The sequence below is a fragment of the Canis lupus genome, chromosome 7 (genome assembly GCF_003254725.2).
Source record: "Canis lupus dingo isolate Sandy chromosome 7, ASM325472v2, whole genome shotgun sequence".
Classification (NCBI taxonomy): Eukaryota; Metazoa; Chordata; class Mammalia; order Carnivora; family Canidae; genus Canis; species Canis lupus.
The window spans coordinates 11,968,800-11,993,144 of NC_064249.1; the positions used below are offsets into that span (position 1 = coordinate 11,968,800).

General features: G+C 46.1%; 1 protein-coding gene across 2 annotated transcripts in view; it reads left to right on the plus strand.

Annotated features, from left to right (window-relative positions):
• SMYD2 (SET and MYND domain containing 2) overlaps window positions 1–24,345 on the plus strand; it is a 49,812-nt gene that overhangs the window by 19,319 nt on the left and 6,148 nt on the right. For both annotated transcript variants that reach the window (XM_049112100.1, XM_025429918.3), the window contains exons 2-8: window positions 1,798–1,861; window positions 10,594–10,704; window positions 13,704–13,764; window positions 14,463–14,587; window positions 18,334–18,401; window positions 20,972–21,074; window positions 23,646–23,756. In XM_049112100.1, the coding sequence (XP_048968057.1) occupies window positions 1,798–1,861; window positions 10,594–10,704; window positions 13,704–13,764; window positions 14,463–14,587; window positions 18,334–18,401; window positions 20,972–21,074; window positions 23,646–23,756 (643 nt within the window). The remainder of the gene's footprint in view (window positions 1–1,797; window positions 1,862–10,593; window positions 10,705–13,703; window positions 13,765–14,462; window positions 14,588–18,333; window positions 18,402–20,971; window positions 21,075–23,645; window positions 23,757–24,345) is intronic.

A 24,345-nucleotide genomic window follows, 5' to 3' on the forward strand; every position in this document is an offset into this window, starting at 1 on the left:
ATCCCTTCAGGCAGACCTTGGGGCGGGAATGGAAGGGGGTTACTTTAGGCCAGAGAATACACTCCGCTAAATCAGTGAGCTCCTTTTTAAACTATTGAGATGTGCAAACTCGGGATTTTTATTTATGCCTCAGCCGCAAGATGTGTTTTTCTCCCACACATTCTCCAGTCTGCTTCTTGGAATCCGAGCGCTGTCATGAAAGCTGCAAGGCAGTCTGTTTAGCTCCAACAGGAGCATTTCTGGAACAGTCTCAATTCCGTGGGAGTAGTGTGGTGACTGCCGCTCGCCGACAAGGAGCAGAGGAGGACTCTGCAGCGTGATTATATGTATATTCTGGAATATCAGCTCCCAGGGGTGCATCGCAGTGGGTGGGTGGGTGGGGGGGCCTCCAGCGCAGCGCAGCGCCCTGGCAGGAGCAGAGCGCCCCTCGTGGCGAGCCGTCGGCATTGCCGCAGGTGGAAGGCCGGCTTCAGTGGCTAGGGGCCTAAGACAGTGCTCTGATTTAACCTTGGGGTTATTCCCCGCCTCAAACACATTTTTTAAGGGTTCTGTCTTGTGGGGTTTTAATTCAGTGGCTTCACAATTTTTAAAAGAACTTTGGCTTATCTAACACAACGCACTGGCTCCTGATGGTTGGGAAACAGCAAAATCCCTGACCTCTATGGGAAGCAGGGAAGTAATATGGCAATGGAAGGGGGTATTGAAGTCATTACAAAGAGGCAGAAGGGGGCAGCCAGGGGGGCTCAGCAGGGTGGCTTAGCAGTTTAGTACCTTCCGCCCAGGGCTTGGTCCTGGAGACCCGGAATCGAGTCCCATGTCGGGCTCCCTGTGTGGAGCCTGCTCCTCCCTCTGCCTCTCTCTCTCTCTCTCTCCCCCTCATGAACAAATAAATAAAATCTTAAAAAAAAAAAAAAAAAGAGGCAGAAGGATCACTCAGTACAGTACATCAACAAGGTGGTGTAGACACTGGTCGCATCCAGTAATATTTTATCCAAGATTATGTCACTCCTTGCTGGGTTGCACTATATATATATATATATATATATATATATATATATATTTTTTTTTTTTTTTTTGAATGGAGGGAGGGGCAGAGGGAGAGGATGAGAGAAAATCTCAAGGAGACTCCACGCTAAGTGCAGAGCTCAACGCCTGGCTCGATCTCCCTACCCTGAGATGAAACCAAGAGTCAGATGGTACCCCCCAGGTTGCATTATTTTTAAACTTCACTTTCTGGGCAGCATTGGAATTACTGACAGACGCCGATCCATCTTCTGCCGTACTTGCATCTTTAAGTGGTACAGGTTGTCATTCACACTGTACCCCCGCCCCCGCCCCGTGCGGGTGCCCTCCAATCCTCTCTATGAGTTCAAACCTCCAAGATGGTTTTATTTATTTCTGACCTTCTTTAGAAGATGAGAAAAAAATCAGGACCTAAAAGCCTTTGACTTGCCCCAAACTACTGAGTACTAGCACAGGTGATGTCGAAGCCCTGGTGTCCCAGGCCAGGCTCATGAGCCAAAGAGCACACCGCTCAGCAGTTTAGAAGGTGCCCTTCACACTGTCAGGGGCGGTAAACGTTGGTGCATGTACTGTTTGACTAACTTACTCCTACTCAAGGGCTGAATCTGGTCAAAATTCTCCTTTGGGAAAAATGCCACTTTAGCAGTGGGAGAGTAAGGTAAGGTGAATCCTGGCTCTGCTTTCCGACCAGATGGCTTTCATTATTGCATGATAAAATATGCAGCTTCACATTTCTGTGCCTCTCGCCACTACAGTGCCCTTTCTGTTTTTAAGGAAAGAAGGATTGTCCAAATGTGGAAGATGCAAGCAGGCATTTTACTGCAATGTGGAGTGTCAGGTAGGTTCTGGGCCAACTGGTAGGGAGGGCCTTGTTTCCTAAGAAGATTGGGACCCTACTCTCCTTCCTTTCCTTGTCACAGCATCCCCAGCACACTTTTGCAGCCAGAGCTGGGAAGCTTAGTTTGGGTCTAGGATGTTCCTGGATACCCCTGAGGGCTGGCCCAGGACTGACAGGCAGCCGGTGAGAGATAGCAACACTTTGGGGCCACATGCAGGTGCCGGAGAAGGGGGAAAGACATGAGGAGAGCATGTTGGGTGCAGGCAGGTGTATTGCCAAGGTTGACAGTTTGCCCCCCAAGGCCACCAGCAACAGATGGAACACTGCAGAGGTGACAAGTGAAAGATGTGAAAATGGTATCTTTAAAATACTTTAATTTTTACTGTCACAGGTCTGTATTATTATAAATCCCCATAAGCAGGCCACACGTTGTCCTTGGTCTGTTCAAACCCAGTCTGAGTTCAGCTAGACGTAGGTGAGCCCCTAGCACAGCCCTTATACAGCCAGAGGGTGGCTCCTCCGAATCTGTCCCTGGAGCTGGTGCCTTGGAAGCAGGGAAGCAGCCAGGGTTGGGCAGGCTCAGGAGGCTGGTTGCACGTAGAATATGGGCCATCTGGTTTGGTGGGTAAGTCTCTAGGGAATCCTATAACATGGGAATGGGAAGCTTAAGGAGAAATTTGGAGGAACCCTTGGTAGCTCTTTGAGGCCCTACGAGTGTTGTTTTCCATACTTGTCTACTAGAGTCTAGTTTGACTGAAATGCTTTCCATGTTCTATCACTTTGAATTTAGGGAGAATATGATCTTTGACATCTGTATACCCCCCTTAGTCTATTTTTTTTAATGGAAATCTATTCATATACCCTGGGAAATGCTAATATTATGTAACAGTGGCTTTAAGTGACAGGGAGGATTTTCTCCATAATCTTTACCTTTTTTTTTTTTTTCTTTTGTCATTGCTCTGGCCAGACGTGGTGTCATTTACCTCCCACACTTCACCACCCTTCCCTGATGATCTACTTCTGATTACTCACTATTTCGTTGCTTTCTTTCTCTTCTCCCTGTGCAGTTGGCTTCTGAAAATATTCAAAGAGCATTCCCATTTGACCACAGAGCTCCAGTCACAATGGCCCCTTGCTGGAATGAGGTACAAGCTGAGCCATGGGCCTGGGGACATCTCCCTTGGCTCTGCAGGCTCTGTGTACAGCCCACTCCCTTGTGTCCCCCAAGATAGGCTTCCCGAGGTTGTCAGCCTATGTGACAGCAACAATATAAATGGCTTGTAGTTGAGTTTTCAGGGAGTGTGCCTTCTTTTGAAGAGGAGAGATCCTACTTTGCTCCTATCAGTTGTGAATAGAATATTCTGTGGTTGGACTGCTTCAGTGTTAGGAGATCAGTGAGCCCTGGGAATTCCATGATTTGATTCCAGGCATAATAGCTCTTTCTATATTTAAGTTAAATACTTCTAGAACAATTAACTCATTACATTCTGGCTTTTTAGAGAAGCAAGATCGTAAAATCACATAGAGCTTACCCAGTGTGCATGGTATAGTAGAAGGAGATGGTCCTAGCTCTGCAACCTACTAGCACTATGAACTTGACAAAACACAGGACATCTCTGAGCTCATTTTCTTCAAACACAAATGAAGACAATAGTGCCCATCCTGACAAATGTTAGGGACCTCATGATATGAGAGCTATGAAAGCTCCCTATAAACCCTGACACTGTGGACAGGTATGAGGGCATATAGAAAATAATATGACAGTAATTTAGGCTGGACCAAAGTGTAACTCTGTGCAAAGAATAAAGTATACAGCATACTTTAGAACTGAGGGACTTTTTTTTTTTCACTCCAGAGAATGGATGGATTCCAAGAACTTGAGAACACTGATGGTGTACATTTTGTGAGTCACGCTTATTCCAAAATGGATCTTAACTTCTCTGATGAAGCTGTAATCAGTTCATCACTGCATCAGTATAAAATACCAGAATGCATTAGATGCTGAGTTATCTCTGAGTCTTCTGAGCATGCTGTTAACTCATCTTCCATAAGGCCTTAGTAGGTGGCATTATTATGATGAACCACTGTGGTCCAGTGGGGTTTTCAGGGTAGCCGTTGTGGCTCCCCTTCCCTTCAGGAGTTTCCCAAAGCTTCAGACTCAGAAAGCTCATCTGTGAGCACACAGCGAAGGGCACTCTCTCTAGGAGGGCTCCCACTAACCTAATACCCTGGCCAGTCTGTACCAGAATGCCTGCGTATCACTTTATAACAAGCAGTTTGACGATCTATACATTCTCCTCCCATGGACACATTGTACAGGTGGTCAAGTCATAATGAGATTCCTTGGGTGGCAGCGAAGCCTGGAGTGGAGGGTACTGCTCTGTGATGCTAAGTCATGTTCAGAGGCCCTAGGTCAGGACAGCTTGCTGGTCCAGCCTCATGATGGAGAATCTTCCCTGCTACTCACCCATTTTTTCACTCTTGTTTCATCCGTTCCCTTTTGTTATAGGGAGAGGTTAACGGCCATCAACGTTTACCATGCTTTAGTGCTGGACAACTAAGTAAGTGCAGGATGGTGGATTGTAATGACAAAGAATGGTCCTAGGATTTAATAAAAGTAAATGCCTAGAAATAAATGGCAGTTCAGGAGCTTCATACATAAAATGATTAGGGAGGAATCTGGAGATTAGTTCAGATAAAAACATATTCAGGTTCCTCCTAAGGAGGTGCTTGGGTGGGTTCAGAGGGGAAACTGTGCTGCACAAAACCAGGGCAGTGATGGTAAGAGGCAGGTAACTGAGTGATTCTCCGCCTGAGAGAACAGGGCCCTCGGCTGCTTCTCATGACCTGGGCCTTTTTCAGACATAGACCCCTCCCACCTGGAGTGTAGGCCTGGGCACCAGACAGCAGGGTGCGGGGTGGGGGTGTCAGAGTGAAGGTTACCAGGTCCATCACGTCAGTAGATAAGAAAACAGTAGCCACAAGATGTTGGGTGGCCCGCCCAAGGTCACAGTGGCAGAACTGGAGACTAGATTGCACATGCTGCTGACAGAGGGCCATCACCCCGTTCCAACTCAGAACACGCTGGGGGTTCTGAGGGTCCTCTGGGAGATGGGACACTATGGGAACGTGTCAAAGACAGAGAAGTGGCCTTCAGTGGATGTGGGAGGGGAGAACCCCTTCTGGTGTCATCTTGCCGAAAATCTCTCCCAAGGGTGCTAAGGCACACACTCCTCCCTGAGGGTTTCCTCTTTCCAGGGGAGTACGGCATCTCAGGAGAGTCTAGCCACCACGTACACTCTCCCCAGGCCCTCTTCTCTAACTGCAGTGCTGTAGGATTTTGCTTTATTTTATACAATTTGGTGGTATCTTGTCCCATTTACTTTTCTCTTCATTCACTTGACTCAGTGTGATCCTGCCAGAGGAAAGATTTTAATTGATGATGCATGAAAGGATAATGGGAGGAAACATAAAAGAAATAGAAATTCCTTTTTAGTTAGGCTTATTTTGTAACCTGTGTGTTTTAATGAACTCTATTTATTTTTATAAATATGCCTGGAAAGCTAAGTATATTATTCCCTCTCTTAGACTTCTTCATTAAATTGCACCATGACATGTTCAAGAGAAGAGTTTTACAAAGTTATTTTATAGAGGAATCATTGTAGAGTAGAACTCTCCAGGGTATTATTTCTGAACATTGAAAAATAGAAACTGTGATTCATAAATGGAGGTGATGGGGTTACAAGTGTGCTTTCGTAAGTAAGAAGGGGTGTGCCCTGATGGGGATGTGTGTTTTTTTCTCACACAAAAAGCAATGTGTGAGAAGCAAGTGACGAAGGATATGCGAAAATTTGTGACTTTCGTCATTGATGAGAAAGTAACTGAAGTGTAGAAAATGCCTAAGAAATGCTCATCTGACCCTCTTGTTGTTATGGGTGATTTAGTGAGTGGGTCCAGAGTCATAGGTTCAATCCTGGTTAAATTCACGTTGGTCTCGTAACCCAAACCTAGGAAGCATCTTGAACTTGATTACTCTTTTCTCTGAATGTTTTCATATCACCAGTAGGAAAAGGTGTGGTTGAAGGAATGAGCACATCCTCTGGCTCTTGCATGGGAACATAGAACAAAGCACATGTCCTTGTGATGGGGGTTCAGCAGCCCCGGCCACCTTCGTATGAGATGGTCAGTGTGCACCTGATTCCTTTTGCATTCTTCCTCTTGATGATAATGGTGGTGGCAGCAGAAATCCCATGATGTTTTCTTACATTCCGCATTTCAGGAAGTTACATGCATTTGTCCAAGTAGAGTACATCTGTTTTGAAAGCTCCATTAGAGCATGAGAAACACCAGGTGCAAGAGTTAGAAAAGGGGACTTCACAATAAAAACTCAATCTCCTTCGCCAGGAAGACAGCATTATCATTCGCTCAGCAGAAAACTGGATGAAATAACAGCCAGTCCTTTCTTCTAGGGTTGGAAATGCTGGTGCACCATGAGACAATTTTACAACTCTTTATGCGTCTTGCAGCATTTCTGTCCACGCACAAACAGGAAAATCATGCAGAGCAGTTATTATGTTGGCTGAAAATGGCATAGAAGTTTAAAAGGGTTACAGAAATTTCTGCATCTTACTCTTAACGTAGATTTAATTATTTAATTTTATTGCACAAATAATCTGTGCTCATTTTAGAAAAACCAGAAAGTATAGTCGGAAATGAGGACAGAAAGAGTATCCATAATCTTGTCCTTCCAGAGAAAAATCACAACTAGCACTTTGATATATGTCTTTCTGAGTCCTTCCTGCCCGTTTATTTGTGTGTTATTTTTCTGCGTGGTAGGATCCAAATTTACATAAAATTATCAAAAGAATGTAATCAGGGCAGGAGAAATAGCTTGACTTTTGAAGAAAAATACTCAAAAAAATTTTAGAAAAAATGACAAAAATGTTTTAAAAAGCATAAGTGGTTGCAAAACTATTCTGTGTATGAAGAAAGCACCGAGTACTAAAAAACAACAAAACAAACAAAAACTTTTAATGTTAATATTTATTCCTATTCATCAGGATAGCTTAATTTTTTTTCCAGTTTTGTCCAACCTGATTATGTACAATTTTTTTTAGTCAAAACTGGGCCAAGTTGCCACCATCAGGTTCTCTATGGTATGTGGACCATGATAGAAGAAGGCATGTCAGGATATGCTCAAAACCTAACTGACATTTCTGCCAGATGCTGTTCTCCGTCCCACCCTTCTTTTGTGTGTGTGCCATGGAGATACATCTGTGTCATCCCTCCCTTGACGCCACATCTCTCTCCATCTTCCAGCAGGTACTGAAAACTTATTTTGGGAAATTTCCCTTGATGAAACTTACATGATTCTACACTTCTTTGAATTTATCAATGAATTTATCAAATAAATTTCTCTGATTTCACTGGTGTGTGTGGGACTGTTTCACATTATAGGTGCTCTTATATATGTCTTCTGACACAGTCACAAACCACTTAAAGTCAAAGGCTTGATCTCCCCTCCCTCCCTCTAGGGTCAGTTGCAGGGCTTATTGGATGGATGAACGAATCTGTGAATGAACAGTTTACCATGTGTTTGAGAGTGTGGTATGCACTGGGTGCTGCTCTGAGTGCTTCTCGTGGATAAGCTGATTGGATCCCCACGAGGACCCTTCGTGGTTGCACGAATGCCTGATTGTCCCTCTATGGAAGGTCCTCCACGGCTTGGTCTTCAGGCTTCGTATCTGATTATCCCTGTTGGAAGGTGTAAAATCATAGCCTCAGAATTCTGGACCTGCTAAGTAACTCAGGGATTATGTTATTTACAGCCAAGGGTACAGATGCAGAGGGATTAAGAGATCTGCCTAGTGTCACATAGCTGCAGAGCAGGGAAAAGAATGCAGGTTTCCTGAGCCCCAGACCAGTGTCCTCTTACTTGACAAAACTCCACTCTCCTTCCAGAGTGTTCTTTATAGTGAGGTTCCTTTCCCTTTGAGGACTTTCACATCAGTGAATGTCATCGTTGGGTGTTAATTTATATTAACATTGATTTTATATTAATTTTGTTAATGAATTAATTCCATTAATAAATGATAGATATATCATGGTAAGAAAAGGTATTAAACTTCCTTCTCCCAGGAGTCATTGTTGTCGAACACCAGTGACAGGGCCTACCATTCAGAAATCAGCACGTCAAGGCCCTGCAAAGGCCTTCTCTTAGAATTCCTGGTTTCCCACTGGACACGTGCTCACACGTGTAATTATCTAGCTGTCCTTGGCTGGCAGTCCCCTTCCCTCTCAGATATCCCAAGGCCTGAAGGCCTCTTGATCTTTCCCTCTTTGCCTCATTGCCATGCTCTCATTTCAGGCTTTGGCTAAAAACAGATCCCCTTCTCCCTTGTGGTCATTTCTTTCTCTCTCTGCTCTTAGTTATGTTCGGCACGGAGTTATTTAACTGTGCAGGAGCATCTTGGTACCGGACTTGAGCCAATGGCCTGCACCATGTAGCATGTTAAATCATGATGTGACATCATGCCCTTCTTTCTCGTGTCCTTCCTTCTTGTGGAGGGAAGAGGGTAGGGGGATCTCTTCATTCACTCAGCAACTTTATTGAGGACATAGTAAGTGCCAGGCCCTGTCTAGCTTCTGGGGTTATAGATGTGGGAAAAAAACCCACACCAGACTGAGTTCCTTTATTTTAATGGAGGGAGACAGATACTGACCAAAAGACTGATAAATATGTAATATCAAGTGTGAGAAGCACCTAAGAAATATAGAGCAAGGAAGTGGACAGTGCTGGGCATATGCCATTTTTAGTAGGGTGTTCATGGCAGTCATCTTGACAAGGTGACTTGTCAAAGTAGAAGTCAGTTGTAGAAGAGTTAGGGAGCAAAATAGAGATCTAGGAAAAAAGGGCATCAGTCAGAAGTACAGCAAGTGCAGAAGGTCGGAAGGCAGGAGTCTGCATGGTCTCTGTAAAGAGCAGCAGGGGGACTATGTGGCTGACGTGGAGTGAGGCAAGAGCGTGGTAGGAGGTGATGAGGTCAGAGGAGTGGAGGAGGGGGCTTCCATCATGAGTGGCTTATTGGTCATCTTCAGGACTCTGCCTTTTGCTCTGGGATGAGAAGCCATCAGCAGGTTCTGAGCTGAGAACTGGCATGAGATGAGTTCTGTGTAGCAGGATCGACCACCCTGGCTGCTCTGTTGAGCCTAGTCTACAGGGGCAAGGGCAGAAGCAGGCATCTGGGTAGGAGGCATCTGGGTAGGAGGCGTAGGTGAGGGGAGGTGTCGGGGCCGCAGCAGGGTAGGTAGTGGGGCGGTGAGGGGTGATCATGTCCTAGATCTGTTCTGAAGCCAGGGAAAGGGGGTATGCTTAGGGGTGAATGTAGAGTGTAGTGGGGAGACAGGCAGCCAGGATGGCCCCGGGTTCCAGCCTGATCATCTGAAAGAACAGCCCAGCTGTATCCTGAGGTGGGGAAGGCTGAGGGGACAAAGGCCGTACCTACTTCCTGTGAGGGGGAGCGTGTCTGTAGACTCCCCTCAGGATACCAAGTGCTGTGGCATTTCCCACCTCAAAAGTCATCCTCCCTCCACCCTTCTGCCCCCCACCCCTCACCCCTTCGGCTCTCCCTGGATATGCCCCCTAACTGCTCCTGGCCCCATCACGCCGACACCACTGGTTTATGTCAATGAGCAATGGCCTCCATGATGTGCAGTCAGTTCTCAATATCCCAGCACCCCTGCCACCAGCGATGGCATCACCGGGTCCTCCCTGCTCCTCAGACTTCTTCCCTCCACTGGCCACACGGCACCACGGTGTCCTTCCTCCTCAGCCTCGCCCTGCCACACTCACAGCGTCGCTACCCAACCAGTAGTGAGGACGTACCCTTTGTGCCCCAACCCGGGGCATAAGGGCGTCAAGACAGGACTAAAGGAATACAGTCAGTGTTCCTCTGTTATCACACGAATCTTCAGGGAGTCTGTATTCCTAAATATGCTCAGTAGTCGTCTCTGCCAGGCTCTTTGAGGGCCCTTGACAAAGCCTTCATTTGTGTTTTGTTTCTATCACCTATGAAAGGGGACTAGTTGCTGCTGGGTACGGATCTCAGTTATTTGCCCTGATGTGAGAACAGAACCAGAACAGGACTGTGAGGAAGCAGGGCCAGATCCATGGCTGATACCCCAGATCACTCAGCGCTGCAGTCTGACAACTCCCACAGATAATGGCAAGCCGTATGCGTTGGTTGGAAGAATGAGAGAGGTTGCAGAAAGACACGAGATGCTTGATGAAAAAACACAAAGCAGATTTTCTCTTCCCAACAGCCTTGGCCAGGCCCAAGTCAAGGTCATACGACCATCTCTATCTTATTATTATTATTATTTGGTATTTTTTTTATTGGAGTTCTATTTGCCAACATATAGCATAACACCCAGTGCTCATCCCGTCAAGTGCCCCCCTCAGTGCCCATCATCCAGTCACTCCGTCCCCCTGCCCACCTCCCCTTCCGTGTTCATTTCCCAGAGTTAGGAACGACCATCTCTATCTTAAAGGATGTTTTTATCTCTAGCTTTTGTGAGCATCATCGTATTTTCCAAAAGGAAACACATTTCACTTGACCTTAACTAGAAGGACTTACTGCATCCTCTTCTCGAACTTTATTCCTGTGTGTGTGTGTGTGTGTGTGTGTGTGTTTAATCTTTTTTTTTTTTTTTTTTTTTTTTGACCTTCCCAGAAAGAAGATTGGCCCATGCACAAGCTGGAATGTTCTCCCATGGTTGTTTTTGGGGAAAACTGGAATCCCTCAGAGACTGTCAGGCTAACTGCAAGGATTCTGGCCAAACAGGTGAGGATGTGGGATAATGTTCAAGTGCAGCTTTTTTCTTTTTTTTCTTAAAGGTCAGAAAGATGAGTGGCCTGTGGTGATCATCTCTTGTTAAATATTCTTGGACTCTATTTCCTGTCACATCCCTATGGACGGGCGTGGGAATAACACTGCAGGCACAAGCCGGTGTGTTGTTTGCCCGTGCAACTAGGATGTCACTTACCCCAGGTCAGGAACACAGCCACAGCTGTTACATTCTGAACTCTTCACGAGACAGGTTTACATAGAAAAATATGGTCTTTCAAAACATGAAGACCCAAGTGAAAATAACTAGAGTGTTCCAGGGAACCAGAGTGGCCTAAGAAGCTTTGCGATGTTTCGCCTTTCTTTCTGATGCCTCCTAGTGCTCCCTGCCCCTCCTCCCAGCAGTGTCCTATTTCTCCCCGTCTCCTTATTTGCTCTTGCCTAGGCAGGCAAGGAATGGGATGGAACAGCCGTTTGGCAGATGCAAAGGAGAAGAGAAGGAGAAGGATTGGAAAAAAGTAGAAATGGAGGCAAGGTGAGAGAGGAAGAGGGTAAAAGAAAGAAGTAGTGAAGAAAGAGATGCCCCCAGTGGGAACAGATGATGGCCACGAACAGTTCCTCTAAAGATGTTGCCAGGACCGGTATCCTTGTTTTTTGGTCAGTCCTTACTGATTGTGGCTAATGAGGTGCTGGATCTCCAAAGGAGCAAACTAAAAAAAGGGGGAGAAACACCATCAAACGTGTCCTTGTGACACAATGAAATAGGTTGTGTGGAGCTTAGAAGGCATAGGTCCACGGAGGTGCTTGCTCATATTAAGGAGGTGCTTGCTAGTAAGAAGTTGGTGGCAAGGCCTCTGTCCTGTACATTTCTTAGAGCTGAAATTCCATCTACCTCTTCTTTTATACCTGCCACCCTGCCTCTCCCTTTAAAATCTTCTTTCTTCTTTCTTTCTTTCTTTCTTTCTTTCTTTCTTTCTTTCTTCTTTCTTTCTTTCGTTTTCTTTCTTTCTCTTTTCTTTCTTTCTTTCTTTCTTCTTTCTTTCTTTCTTTCTTTCTTCTTTCTTCCTTCCTTCCTTCCTTCCTTCCTTCCTTCCTTCCTTCCTTCCTTCCTTCCTTCCTTCCTTCCTTCCTTCCTTCCTTCCTTCCTTCCTTCCTTCCTTCCTTTCTTTCTTTCTTTCTTTCTTTCTTTCTTTCTTTCTTTTAAATATTTTTTTTAATTTTTTTATTTATTTATGATAGCCACAGAGAGAGAGAGAGAGAGAGAGAGAGAGAGGCAGAGACACAGGCAGAGGGAGAAGCAGGCCCCATGCACCGGGAGCCCGACGTGGGATTCGATCCCGGGTCTCCAGGATTGCGCCCTGGGCCAAAGGCAGGCGCCAAACCGCTGCGCCACCCAGGGATCCCTCTTTCTTTCTTTCTTTCTTTCTTTCTTTCTTTCTTTCTTTCTTTCTTTCTCTATCTAATCTATCTATCTATCCCAAATGTGGTTGTAGTGATTGGCACATATCTGTCCCCAACCCAAGTTAGGATCGTGGGCCACATAAACAGAAGTAGAACATTTCCAAACTCTGAGGTCACTGTTCCATTCTGTGCGGTGTGGGTCAGGTGCTTGCTGAAGTGCCACTTCATCCACTCTGGGTAACGGGAAGATTCAAGGGTTGCTTGCAGGGTGAGGCCAAAAAAAAAAAAAAAAAATTCCACTTTGTTTGCCCCCAGAGGATGTTAACTTTTGAGTCCTTACTACCAGTTATTTTTAAATATATGCCAAGTTTTGGTCAGAAGGAAAGGGTAGGAGGAGTGTGTGACCCGGTGAGGTGTCAGGGTGAACAGCCCATCACGGTTGGATCTGGAGGCATTTGGGGGAGGGTGGGGTGACCAGTCTGCTTGTTCTCCCCTCCCCCACCTCACACTCTGATGGCATTTACAGTGCTGTGGTTAAGAATTCAGAAGAAGCTGGTGTACTTTCCTGAATGAACAGCTTTCCCAGGCAAGATGACTTAACTAATCTTACAGAAATGTATCCTGTGAATGGAAGATTTCTGCTCCAAAAAAGAACAATTGGAATGTTTTGGCACCAGGAGGGTGGTCTGAATGCTCTGATGAGTTTATACCAGTTCCATTCAACTTTTATTATAATTACTATTACTACTGATAGTCTATTAAATGAAAAGTTACCTGGCCATCTTTTCATCTCAGTAGGACTTGATGATTAGAAAAACCAGACCATTTGTATTCTAGTAGCTTGCAAAGGATTAGGGGAGACCGGCTACCCAACTACCAAGGGGAAGCTTAACATGTTAACTAGGGAGGTGAGAGCGCCCTGCTAGACCACCTGTATCCCCAAATTGAATAGCCAGATTACAAAGACACGGCCTCAGGCCAGCTCTTGAGCTCTGCTTTTGAACTCTTGTCAACACCAAGTTTATTCATGTTCTCAAAGCCTAGCAGGTTTACTATTGTTAGCTCCTCTTGGGGTGTCTAGAACAAAGCCAGCAACACGTTTAAAGTGAATCTGGGCTCACAGATACCACCAAAAGTGTTCTTTTTGAAACACAGAATTTGAGATCATTTTAGCCTATGCTTAAAGAAAGTGTAAAACGGATGGGGGGTTTGATTTTGTTCCTTTTTAGAAGGAGAAATAATAAATAGGATGGTTCCTCTGTAGACTCAGAGTCCTTTTAAGTCAGGGCCCTAAAAAGTTGATTTCTCACCACTCTTCTTTTCCATAATAGGCATCTTTGAGCCTACTGTGTGCAGATGGCCCTATCAGGGTGTTAGGAACATGGCAGACAATTTAAAAAGTTTTCCAAAATAGTCCTTCTGATTTCGGTGTTGGGCAGACATTGTCAGCACCCATTGGCAGTACTCCTTGGAGAGTTTTCTGGGCTTCATTGGGAATCGTTGTTCTTTCTTTATGTCGGTGTGAAAGCAAAAGCACTACATTTTGCCCTGGTGGTTAAAATCTCCCATCTGTGTGATTTCTTCCCAATTCCTAGAAGATCCACCCAGAGAGAACACCTTCCGAGAAATTGTTAGCTGTGAAGGAGTTTGAATCACGTAAGTCTTTTTGTGACTGGCCAAGGAGTTATTTTGGCGACCCATTACTATGGACGAGGCTGGGTTGGAGAAAGGTGCAGGGTGTGTTCCTTGTGGTGCTGGGTATTTTAATTACTAGTTTTTACTTTGATTTGTGTTCCTGTTTTGAAAAACGACTAACTTTTTTTTTTTTTCCCTGAGTTGACCTGATTACTAGGAAATAATTAAGGGAAGTAAGAACTTGCAGGATGAATTACTGCATCCTGAGCTATCTCTTCCTGGCTCTCCTGGCATGCTGAATATTTTGGTATCTTTGCTGAATTGCAGTCCTGTAAACAGCTGATGTCCCTACTGAAAGACATTAAATCAGGGCTGTCCAGTTTCTTGACCATGACACAGATTCCAGGGCCAATGTGGGGAGAGCGGACTGGACTAGACTGAGGCTGCTTATCAGAGCTGGCCACTCATTCCTGACCTCACTGCTAATGGTCAGTTGAAATTTCACGTCCCGAGTGACTTCCAGTTGTCAGAGGAAGAGAAGAAAGAAACAGCATGCTTTTCTTTCCCTAGAATTTATCAGTTAGACCAAGTAATGGGGGAAGAATATTTCTGGGGGCTCCACATATTCCCCACCCCCCCATGCTATTTACAGTAAGACAGGGAAGTAGCTAGAAAGCCAGAGTTTTCTACCTGGCAAATAATGGTTTGCTTCTCCACAGATCTGGATAAATTAGACAATGAGAAGAAAGACTTGATTCAGAGTGACATTGCTGCTCTTCATCACTTTTACTCCAAGCACCTTGAATTCCCTGACAGTGAGAGCTTGGTGGTACTCTTTGCACAGGTAAGAACGCTAGCAGAAGGTGATGCTACTCTAGCTTTTCCCTGCCCAACTCCCTCTCCCCAACACAGACCTGGTAAAGATGAGCGGAAATAGACTGATGGCTTCTGTGACGACAAGGCTGTTGACCTCTTGGACCCTGTTTTGCATAGCCCTGCAAGGTGACCTTGAGCAGACCTTGAGCCGGCCCTCCTTGATGGGTGGTGCATAGGAAATTCACCTTACTTCTGCCTTTTACCACAGAAAGAGTTTCTGAAAACAGAGGGGTTGCCAGTGTCCCAATACTGTGGCCTCCTGGAATCTCTTTGAAAGGAAAAGATCATTTGAGGTGCCCACATTAAATTTTACTTTTCTTCTCTTAAACCTTCCATTCTGACAGTAATGTTTTTACTCCTACCAACACGATATTGACAGAGCACAAGCAAATCCAGATGTTCCCAAGAGGGAGGCCCTCTCCGGTGGCCCTAGGAAGGACAGTCTCCACAGAGAGGAGCCCGAGTGGGTCTAGGCACAGGAAGTGTTTACTGACGGTTGCTAATAAATCTTTAGAGAAGTCTAGGTTTACCAAGCTCAGATCTAATTAAAACATTACAGAGACTTCTAGACAAGAGCAACTTAGAAGTGATTGAGGCACTGGAAATCTGCCATGTGGAAAGACTGAGACATAGGCATGGTTGGAACAAATGAAGAAAGTGTAGGGATCATCCTTCGGCAGCACATAGTCTGGCTGCATAGATGTTCCTCTTATGGCAAGGGTGGTTCTTCCGGGCATGACTTGCTGGGTCAGATTTCTCTCCCTTACATACCCTGCATCTTTCCCTACAAGCCAAATGTGTAGTTGAAGGTGACCTTCCAGACAGAGCTACATTCCCCTGCTGGAATTTTAGTCTCTAGCTCCACAGAAGAGCTTGGGTGGATGCTTACCCATCTTCATCGTAGAACAGAATCAGCATCACCTATGTACCGGTTGACCCACTAGTTCCATTTCTAGGAATCTGTCCTAAGAAAGTAATCAGAGATTATGGATAGTAATTGACACACGGATTGTCTGTTGCAGTTCTTTTTAAAACTGAAAAACAAAACAAAAAACAAAAGCAAAAAAGGAAATATAAATGGCCAGCAGTATAGGAGTTTAGAAAATAAATTATGGCATAGCGTTATGATGGAAGCTTATATAGCCTTTATAACTTTGGTTTCAACAAATGTCTAGGGATGTGCAAAATGTTGATACAGCTGTAAGTGTAAAATCAGGATAAAAAATGTGTTATAATATGAAAATACACATATTAAAAAAGATCCAGTGGAAGTTCACAGGTGATTATCTCCTCAGTTGTAGAAAATTTTTGCTTTTTTTTTTTTTAAAGATTTTATTTATTTATTCATGAGAGACACAGACAGAGATGCAGAGACACAAGCAGAGGGAGAAGCAGGCTCCATGCAGGGAGCCCGATGTGGGACTCGAACCCAGGTCTCCAGGATCATACCCTCGGCTGAAGGTGGCACTAAACTGCTGAGCTGCCCAATTTTTGCTTTTTTTAATTGAGTAATTTTCTGAATTTTCTACAATGACTATGTATAACTTAAGAAAACACTAAAAAGGGGGTGCCTGCGTGGCTTAGTTGGTTAAGCATCTATCCTTGGCTTAGGCCATGATCCCCATGATCAAGCCCCACCTCAGGCTCCCTGCTAATTGGGAAGTCTGCTTCTCCCTCTCCTCTGCCCATTCCCCCACCCAGTGCACGTGCTCTCTCTCTGTCTCAAATAAATAAAATATTTTTTTAAAAAACACTAAAAAGAAAGAGATTAAAAAGAAGAAAAAGATTAAAAGGCACCCATAATCCTTCCACTTTGAAAAATTACACATACAAAGGATGAAGTAAGTCTTCAACTCCTGTGAGCATCACTGCTACTAGTTGGATGAATTCCTTGATGGGCGTTGTGTTATATAGATATATTTCTATTTTGTGAATATATTTCTATTTCAGTAAAAAATGCCATTCTTGGAAAAAAAATATGGATTCCAGTTATGATTGTTAAAGTAGATTTTCCTATTATCCTGGATTTACAACACATTTTCCTAAGTGTCCTAAGATAGTGGATTTGGGTGACAGTGGGAAGTTGAGGAATTGACTGATCTGCCATTTAAGAAATAAATGAGATACGTGACTTTTCTGGACCAGAAGGAACATGGTTGTATGAGAACTCAGGAGAGAGGAAATAAATATAGGGTATCTTCCCTTCTAGGTGTGAAAAAAGATGACTTTTCTCCCATCACAGTAATGAATGCTGATAGGACTTCTCAGTGCTGGTGTAGGAGATATGGGACCCTGTTGTCATAACCAGAAATCAAGGCACTTGTTCTCACAAGGAGAAGTATGTTTGTGGTGAAAATGACTCAGAATCTTTGACATTTGGACTGACTCAGAAAATCCAGGAGATATAGATAGGTGTATGCACTCACACACACTGAGATAAGTAATTCCTTTATAGACTTCATCAAATCATAATAGTCATTCTCAGATTGTGTGTGTGTGTGGACAATGCACACACACACACACACACACACACACTTTTATATATGAATTTGAGAAGGGACATTTGGCACCCCCAGAGAGAAGTCTAAAACAAAAGTGAAAAGTGACGTTCCAGCCCCGGGCCACCCTCTGGTCCTGCCCCCCAACCCCAAGCTGTGTGTCCGCTCTTCCAGCCTCAGAGCCCTCTCCTCTCCCTGCTTCGAGGGAGGGTGTTATGGGTTCACTTGCGGCCCAGCAGCAGCTGGTAGCAGAAGGTGACTGCACTCCTCCGACAGTATTGAGGTGCATTTTAATCACTGGGAACATATGCATGGTTGGGAAATGTATTTTTGGTGTGCAGCCTACATCTAGTCTAAATGCTAATTATGAGAATAGCTTTAGCGAGGCACTTACGCCTGATTTGACTTGAAAAAAAGGACTATGGCCCATGCATCTTTCTTAACATGCAAGTTCACTTTTCTTCTCTAGGGATATTTCAGCAGGGAGGGAAAACTGGCAGAGAAATTGCTATGCAGTTTGGCTTACACCCCATCACCACCTCCCAGGAAGGAGCAGTGATGACACTGTGCTTACAGGAGCCTTTGCTCATGAAGAAACATGCTCGCTCTTCTGCAGCGAGAGGAGGAGGTGGAGGGTATCAAGCGACCAGTGGTCGTAGAACATTCCAGCCTGAAGGATTTTGGAGTCAAAGACTGATCCAGTTAAGCTCCATGCAGAGGAAGAGATTAAGAGACAAAGGAGTGGGTCTCCTACCCCCTTAGAGTTAGATTCTCTGTATTACATCCATCATGGGTCATGGCTTCTTTTTTAATGGGAGAAAGTCAAGGACTGAGGGATTCTGTGGTTGGCTCAGGATCACACAGCTGATCTGTGGCATAATTGGGATTGGACTCCAGGTACGCTAATGCCAGACTTCAGTCCCTAGAGCCTTAGGGGTTACAGTGGTCTTGGACCCCCATGTGTGGCAGGGGCAGGCCGGCTACACCAAAGGTGCTTCATTCCTAACAAATCTGCTTCTGTTTGTTTACACATGAGATTGGTGGGTCACTTGTGTTTGAACCCAGGATGCCTTGGCCGAAAGAAAGGTTTTTACATCACTAAACTGGAACATCCTCCTAGTTAATTTGTCAAGGGTCAAAATTAAAGAAATGGTTTCTATCCAGAGAGAAGCCTCAGCTCACCTGTTTCTTTCTTTTTCACCCTTTCTCCCTGCAGGTTAACTGTAATGGCTTCACAATTGAAGATGAAGAGCTTTCTCATTTGGGATCAGCAATATTTCCCGAGTAGGCTGAGTTTGACTTCGCTTCTTTTCTTTTCTACTTACTTAACACTAATCAGATTTTTTTTGATTTTTTTAAATAACCTACCTAACTGCATGTGGCAGACGTGAAACTCCAAGTGAATTAAGACACCTTTTTAATACCGCCAGATCTCAAAATATTTCCCATACGTTTAAGGATCCAAAGGTAGTAGTTAAGAGAACAGTTGCTTATTAGGTCCTGCTAGGTATGGAGCTCTTATTAAAGAATATTTTAGAACAGCCCATGCCCTGCTGGGGAATTTGCTTTTCGCCTGTCTTTGGTTCTGGAAATCTTTGGGTTTCTTACATTCAAAGTGAGACACTGATTGTCAACCAAGAATTGGCCGTAGGCGAATGCAGAGGCTATGAGTTGCTTCTACGGCTGTTTTTCTCGAAAAATACTAGTGTAGAAACAGCACAGTTTGGGAGGGAGACTCTGCTAAAGTAGCGAACTAGGAAAATTTCAAAGAACGACACAGGATTTTTCTTGACTTCAGAAGCACTTAAGTAATTCAAGAAAGGCTGGCCAGTTGACAAACAGAGATCTGTAAATAGCTCTGTCATGAGTTTGCCAAAAAACGGCTCTGCCGTGGTGTCTGATGGAATGGGTATTCTCAGAATGCTTCAGTTCCCTGAAATCCAGTCCTCACTTCGTAGATGGAGGGAAGGAGGCCTCCCTGCATCCCCTGTGCGAGTGAATCCACATTGTAGACTGATGATGTTGCTTAATATATACCACGGGAGCTCTAGCTTTGTTTTGAAGCAATTAAAGGGAACACCCACGCGCTGGCCATGGATGATGCGTGAGCCCCCAGTGTGTGTGTCTGTAGCCGCCGGGGTCTGCATGTCACACGGGTCTGAAAGATAGAGAAGCATCCGTACAGGCCCATGTCTCCTGAGCAACCATCATAGGCTTTCCGGGCCAGCGAAACAAAAAGTTTTTTCACAGGGTAATGTCCCCGTGGCCAAAAATAGTGTCATCTCTAGTTTGAATTCTGATAGCGAGGAAAGAAGAGTCTTGGGGAGAAGCTCTATTAGGCTTTTGCCCTTGGGAAAAGGAAGGAGAAACAGGGAAAGACCATCAGACCCTCTTTTAGAAGGCTCTTACCGACAACTTCAGGCCTGAAAGAATGTGTCTGCTCTTAGTATTTTCGAGACTAAAGGGCAGGGTTCAGAGTGGTCTTGTTTGAGGTTTTACCCTGCCCGGTGATTGCAGGAGAATGCTGATACCAAGAGCCTGAACTGTTTCAGGTTCTTCGCCTTGGTGAACTCTTTCCATCTTCATTAAAAAGATGTCCAGGAGTCTGTCTTGAAATGAATGAATAGTTCCTCTACAAAACATTCTAGAAAGCTGCTTTTCCTTTAATAACCACTTCTGTGTATTTGTTGTGAGATTCCCCAGGACCTGATTGCCTGTCAGTAAGCCAGTGGCCTGTGATGCATGGGAGAGGTGACCTTTCCTAAGGATAAGACAGGGAAGTTGCCACACGTCCTCCTAGGCTCGAGGCCAGCCACATGCCTCACTCACGCAGGCCTGCAGCAACTAGGAGGTGGAAGGGGATCACTCCCTCTTGTGCACAGCAAACCCGGGGCAGCGCATCCTTACCAGCCTCCACAGCTCTCTGCTCTTTCACACTGGGGCAAACACGAGAGGGCTTTTGGTTGCTGACGGTTCAGGCAAATGACTCTGGCCACCAGAGCCACGATGCATATGGATGTGAGTGTCCATATGAGCCCCAGTTTCCAGACAGTTTTAATTGGGGGGAAAAATCCCTTTGGGCTGAAATCATATCGGCATTGTGATTTCAAAGGCAGCATTTTCAGAGATCAAGCACTTTTTCCCTGTAGTTTAGAAATTTCTGTTCTCAGAACTTTGACCTTGATATAATCAGAAAGCTCAAAGCCCCTCGCATAGGCGAATCTCTCTGTCCTCTCCATCCCTGAAAAGCAGACAGTGAGCAGCAGGAGCAGTAATGTCCCAATTTTCCAGATGAGGAAATCAAGGTGCAGAGAGAGGCAGATGGGCTCCTCGGGGCCTCTCAGGGCACCTCAAGCCCTGCCCAAGGAAGCTGGCCTCTCCCACCGTGGCGGTTTCACAACCGCTGAAGAAAACACGTTAGAAAGAATCCACAAATAAAAAAAGCTGCCTGGAAATGGCACCCTGTTTGTCCTGTGCAACGTCCAGTGGAGGAGCGGTTTGTTGCAGCCGCTGCTGGGCTTTGAGTCCTTCATCTCACAGGAAGGAATATTCGTGGCTTCATCGTCACTGCTATTTTTATTGTTGTGTGTGTGTTTTTTTTTTTTTTATTTTTGGCCTAGATGTCACCATTTTGAATTGTGAATTTCGCTTTTCAGTATTGTTAGAGATGTTAGAAATGCTTATAAATACAGGCAGGACAACCTCTGAGGCTGTGATGGCCAACTATTAGATTTTTTTTTTTAAACGCCCTACAAAGATCCTGCTCCTGCAACTTCAGAAGTGAATGGCCAAGGAGGGCCTGAACAGTCTGTCTACTTTCTTGATAAAATTGGGTTTTCTCTTCTGATTGACAGTGTCGCCTTGATGAACCATAGTTGCTGCCCCAATGTCATCGTCACCTACAAGGGGACCCTGGCCGAAGTACGCGCCGTACAGGAGATCAGCCCAGGAGAGGAGGTGAGTGTGTGGCCACTGGGCCGTGGCCCTGCGCTTCCGACCGCTGCTCTAAAGGGCGGTGTGGGAGCGTCAGCACAGCGTCGCTGGGTAGCACGGGCTGCGAGTGATGCCAGCAGCTACTCCGTTTCCATCGTCAGGCCCGGCAGGTCAGTCAGCAGAGTCGTGACTCGTGGCTTCGAATCCCGCGCTTTTGCCTTCCGTTCGATGCTCACCGTTTCTGTCTGTGGCCAAGGAAAAGAACAGGAAAGAATAAATTTGAGCTCAATTCCTTACAAAGACCGGTAGAGATTTACAGAGAAAGGGCACTGCCAAAGTGGGCTAAATGAAATTTTGGAACCTCTTGAGAGTCCCCGTATTTCTACCACCAAACAATTGAGTTTGAGCTTTTCTTAATTAGGGGATTTCGGCCTCTTTTTCTCCCCTCTCCCCTAGAAGGTTAATGCCATTGTCATCTAAAAGAGAGAAAAGCAACCCAGCAGTAGCTAACGAGTAAAAGTTGCACATGGACACATCAGCATCGCACATCCTGTCAGTTCCACATCTGAACTCCAGAGAGATCATATTTTTAGGAATGCGGTGCAGGTGGTGGGCTGTACACACGGACACTGGGCAGGGCCAGTAGAGGCAGTCCGTGGCCAAGAGATAGCCTCCTCAACTTAGGGACGCGGAGAAAGCCAGGTGTTCGGTCCCCTGCGCTGTGATTCCCCCTCCTTTCCCACGCACTGCCTCTGTGACCACCGTAGGAGACTCCTCACCTCCAGAAGGCTCAGAAAGGCTGCTTGGCAAATTGCTAGAGGATTGCTCTGTGTTCTTAGGTAGATAATAAAATCCCTTTCAAGGACACATGAATTTATAGGGAACTTAATCACACACTTTAGAGCCCATTTCAGTTTAATGGTCTTCAGTGCTATTTTAAGGTACATGTCTGGATATTTTAAGCCTTAAATACAACGATCAGTGTGCCAAGTAGGCAAGACCTTGGCTTCTCCAGAAGCCGTGGACCGAGCCGCAGCTGAACAGGGACCAGAAGTCCAGGGCACAGATGAGACTTTGTGGCCTTTGCTTCATTCATCATGATGAGGGTGTCCTGTTTTCGGTTGGGGCCTCTTGGTTTTCACGTGTCTTGCGACTGCGCTGAGGCCTCTGTCGTGCACCCACCCCAGTGGGTCCCAGTGTAAGTCAGCAGGCTCCGGCCCCGGGTGGAGGCTCAGCGGCTGGTCACCCACCCGGGCTCTGGCTGGGCTGGAGTAGCGACACTGAGCGGCCTTTGTCGCCATCTTCTGGGCCCTTGTGTTTGTTGCGCTGCGTGTCCCATCAGTCACGTCAAAGGAAGGAGGCAGCTCTCCTGCGTGCAGGCCTGGCTCCTGCTGGTTTGGCCCGAGCTCAGCAGTAACCCCGTGGTAACCCTGCGCTGGGGAAGCCACTGCTTGGGGGACACTTGCCCTTCAAAGAGGGTGTCGATGAGCTGCGAGGCCTCCATTGCTGCCCTTTGGGTCGGGGAGAGCTTGGCCTGGCAGTGCCTGCAAGCACCCAGCCCTGTGCAAGTGCCCCCTGCCTGCCTGCCAGGGCCCGGGGTTACTGGCACACTCACGGCTTTGTGACATCCATCTGTTCAGTCAGACATGTGCCTGATGGTGTGGGATGAGCAGCAAGTGCCGTCCCAGTGAGTAGATAATGGGCAGTTAAATGCCGGTCTCCTCCATATGCTCCAAGTCCCAGTTACAGACCCCGTTAGGAAAAAGCAAGGACGGGAGAACCCGATGAGCCCAAAGGCAAGACTTTTCCAAGTTCTCTGGCCCAGCTGGGTAAGGCAGCAGCATGCTGGTGTCCTAGAAGCTGTGTCCTCCCTCTGCCCACTTGTCCCAGCCTGCTGGGCCAAGCTGCTTGCTCCCTTGCCAGCTGATGGAAGGAGAAAGGGAAGCCAATCCGGAGGGCTGTGTGCACACTTCCCGTCCCCAGCAATGCATCTGAGCCGGCCCAAGCCGGGACAGCAAAGGGGCTGACTGAAGGCCAGGTAGACAGAGCAGGGCCCGGCTCAAGGAGGGGTAGGGTCTCTGGTCTACACCTGGGACAAGGCCGTGTCCCTGGGACAGATCCACAGCTGGCCCTCTCTGGGGAGGAAGGGAATGGGGATGCTGTCAACCCTCCCAGTTTACTGCTTGGGGGACTCCTTGATTCTCTAGAAGGTGAGAGGAGAAGTCCTTTCTCTCCATCACAAGGAGGTGGACAAAACTAGGTGACTGCTGACTTTAAAGAACTCGGTGTCTCCGCGGTTGGGCATCTGCCTTTGGCTCAGGGCGTGATCCTGGAGTCCCAGGATTGAGTCCCACATGGGGCTCCCTGCATGGAGCCTGCTTCTGCCTGTGTCTGTGCCTCTCTCTTTCTGTCTCCCATGAATAAATAAATCTTAAAAAAAAATATGAAGAACTCGGTGTTTTAAGGGAAAGAGCATATTCCATGCTGTGGTCCTTCTCAGGGCCTATCCCTGGAAGTATTTGCAGAGCCACAGGAAGGATGAAGAACACGTGTGCCTATAGCAGACTGCATTGTCCACTCTTTGGGCCCCCTTAGGTTTTTACCAGCTACATTGACCTCCTATACCCAACAGAAGATAGGAACGACCGGTTGAGAGATTCGTACTTCTTCACCTGCCAGTGCCAGGAATGCACCACCAAAGACAAGGTAGGTTCCCAAGAGGACCATACCCAGTGCCTCAGGACCTCTGGGCCAGTACTCCTCCCACGGTATTGTTGACCCTTTAAACCCATCTTACTAAGACAGCTAGAGGAAATCTGGTTACACCAGGTCCCTGTTCAAACCTGACCCTCACAGCTGATGAACCACATGTCCATTACACCGTGCAAATGAGAGAAGGATTTGCCGCACTGCTGTATCGCAAAAAGAAATGGATGCTCAGAAGGGGAGGGAAGGGATAAAAGCACATGAGAACAATTTTAGGCTTTTCCCAGCTTTTGTTCGCCAGAATATGGAAAATTTTCTCTGGCATTGCCTGTGTTATTTTGTCCATGCCACCCCTCCTCATTCTATCCTCTTGATTCATAGATGTGTGAACACACAGATCTGCGCATAGCAAACATATCCTAAGTGTCCTGCTTATAAGGATTGACTAGAAAATTAGTCTTTTTGTTTGTTTGTTGTAAAAAGGTAGCGGGGGTCGGGGGGATCCCTGGGTGGCGCAGCGGTTTAGCGCCTGCCTTTGGCCCAGGGCGCGATCCTGGAGACCCGGGATCGAATCCCACATCAGGCTCCC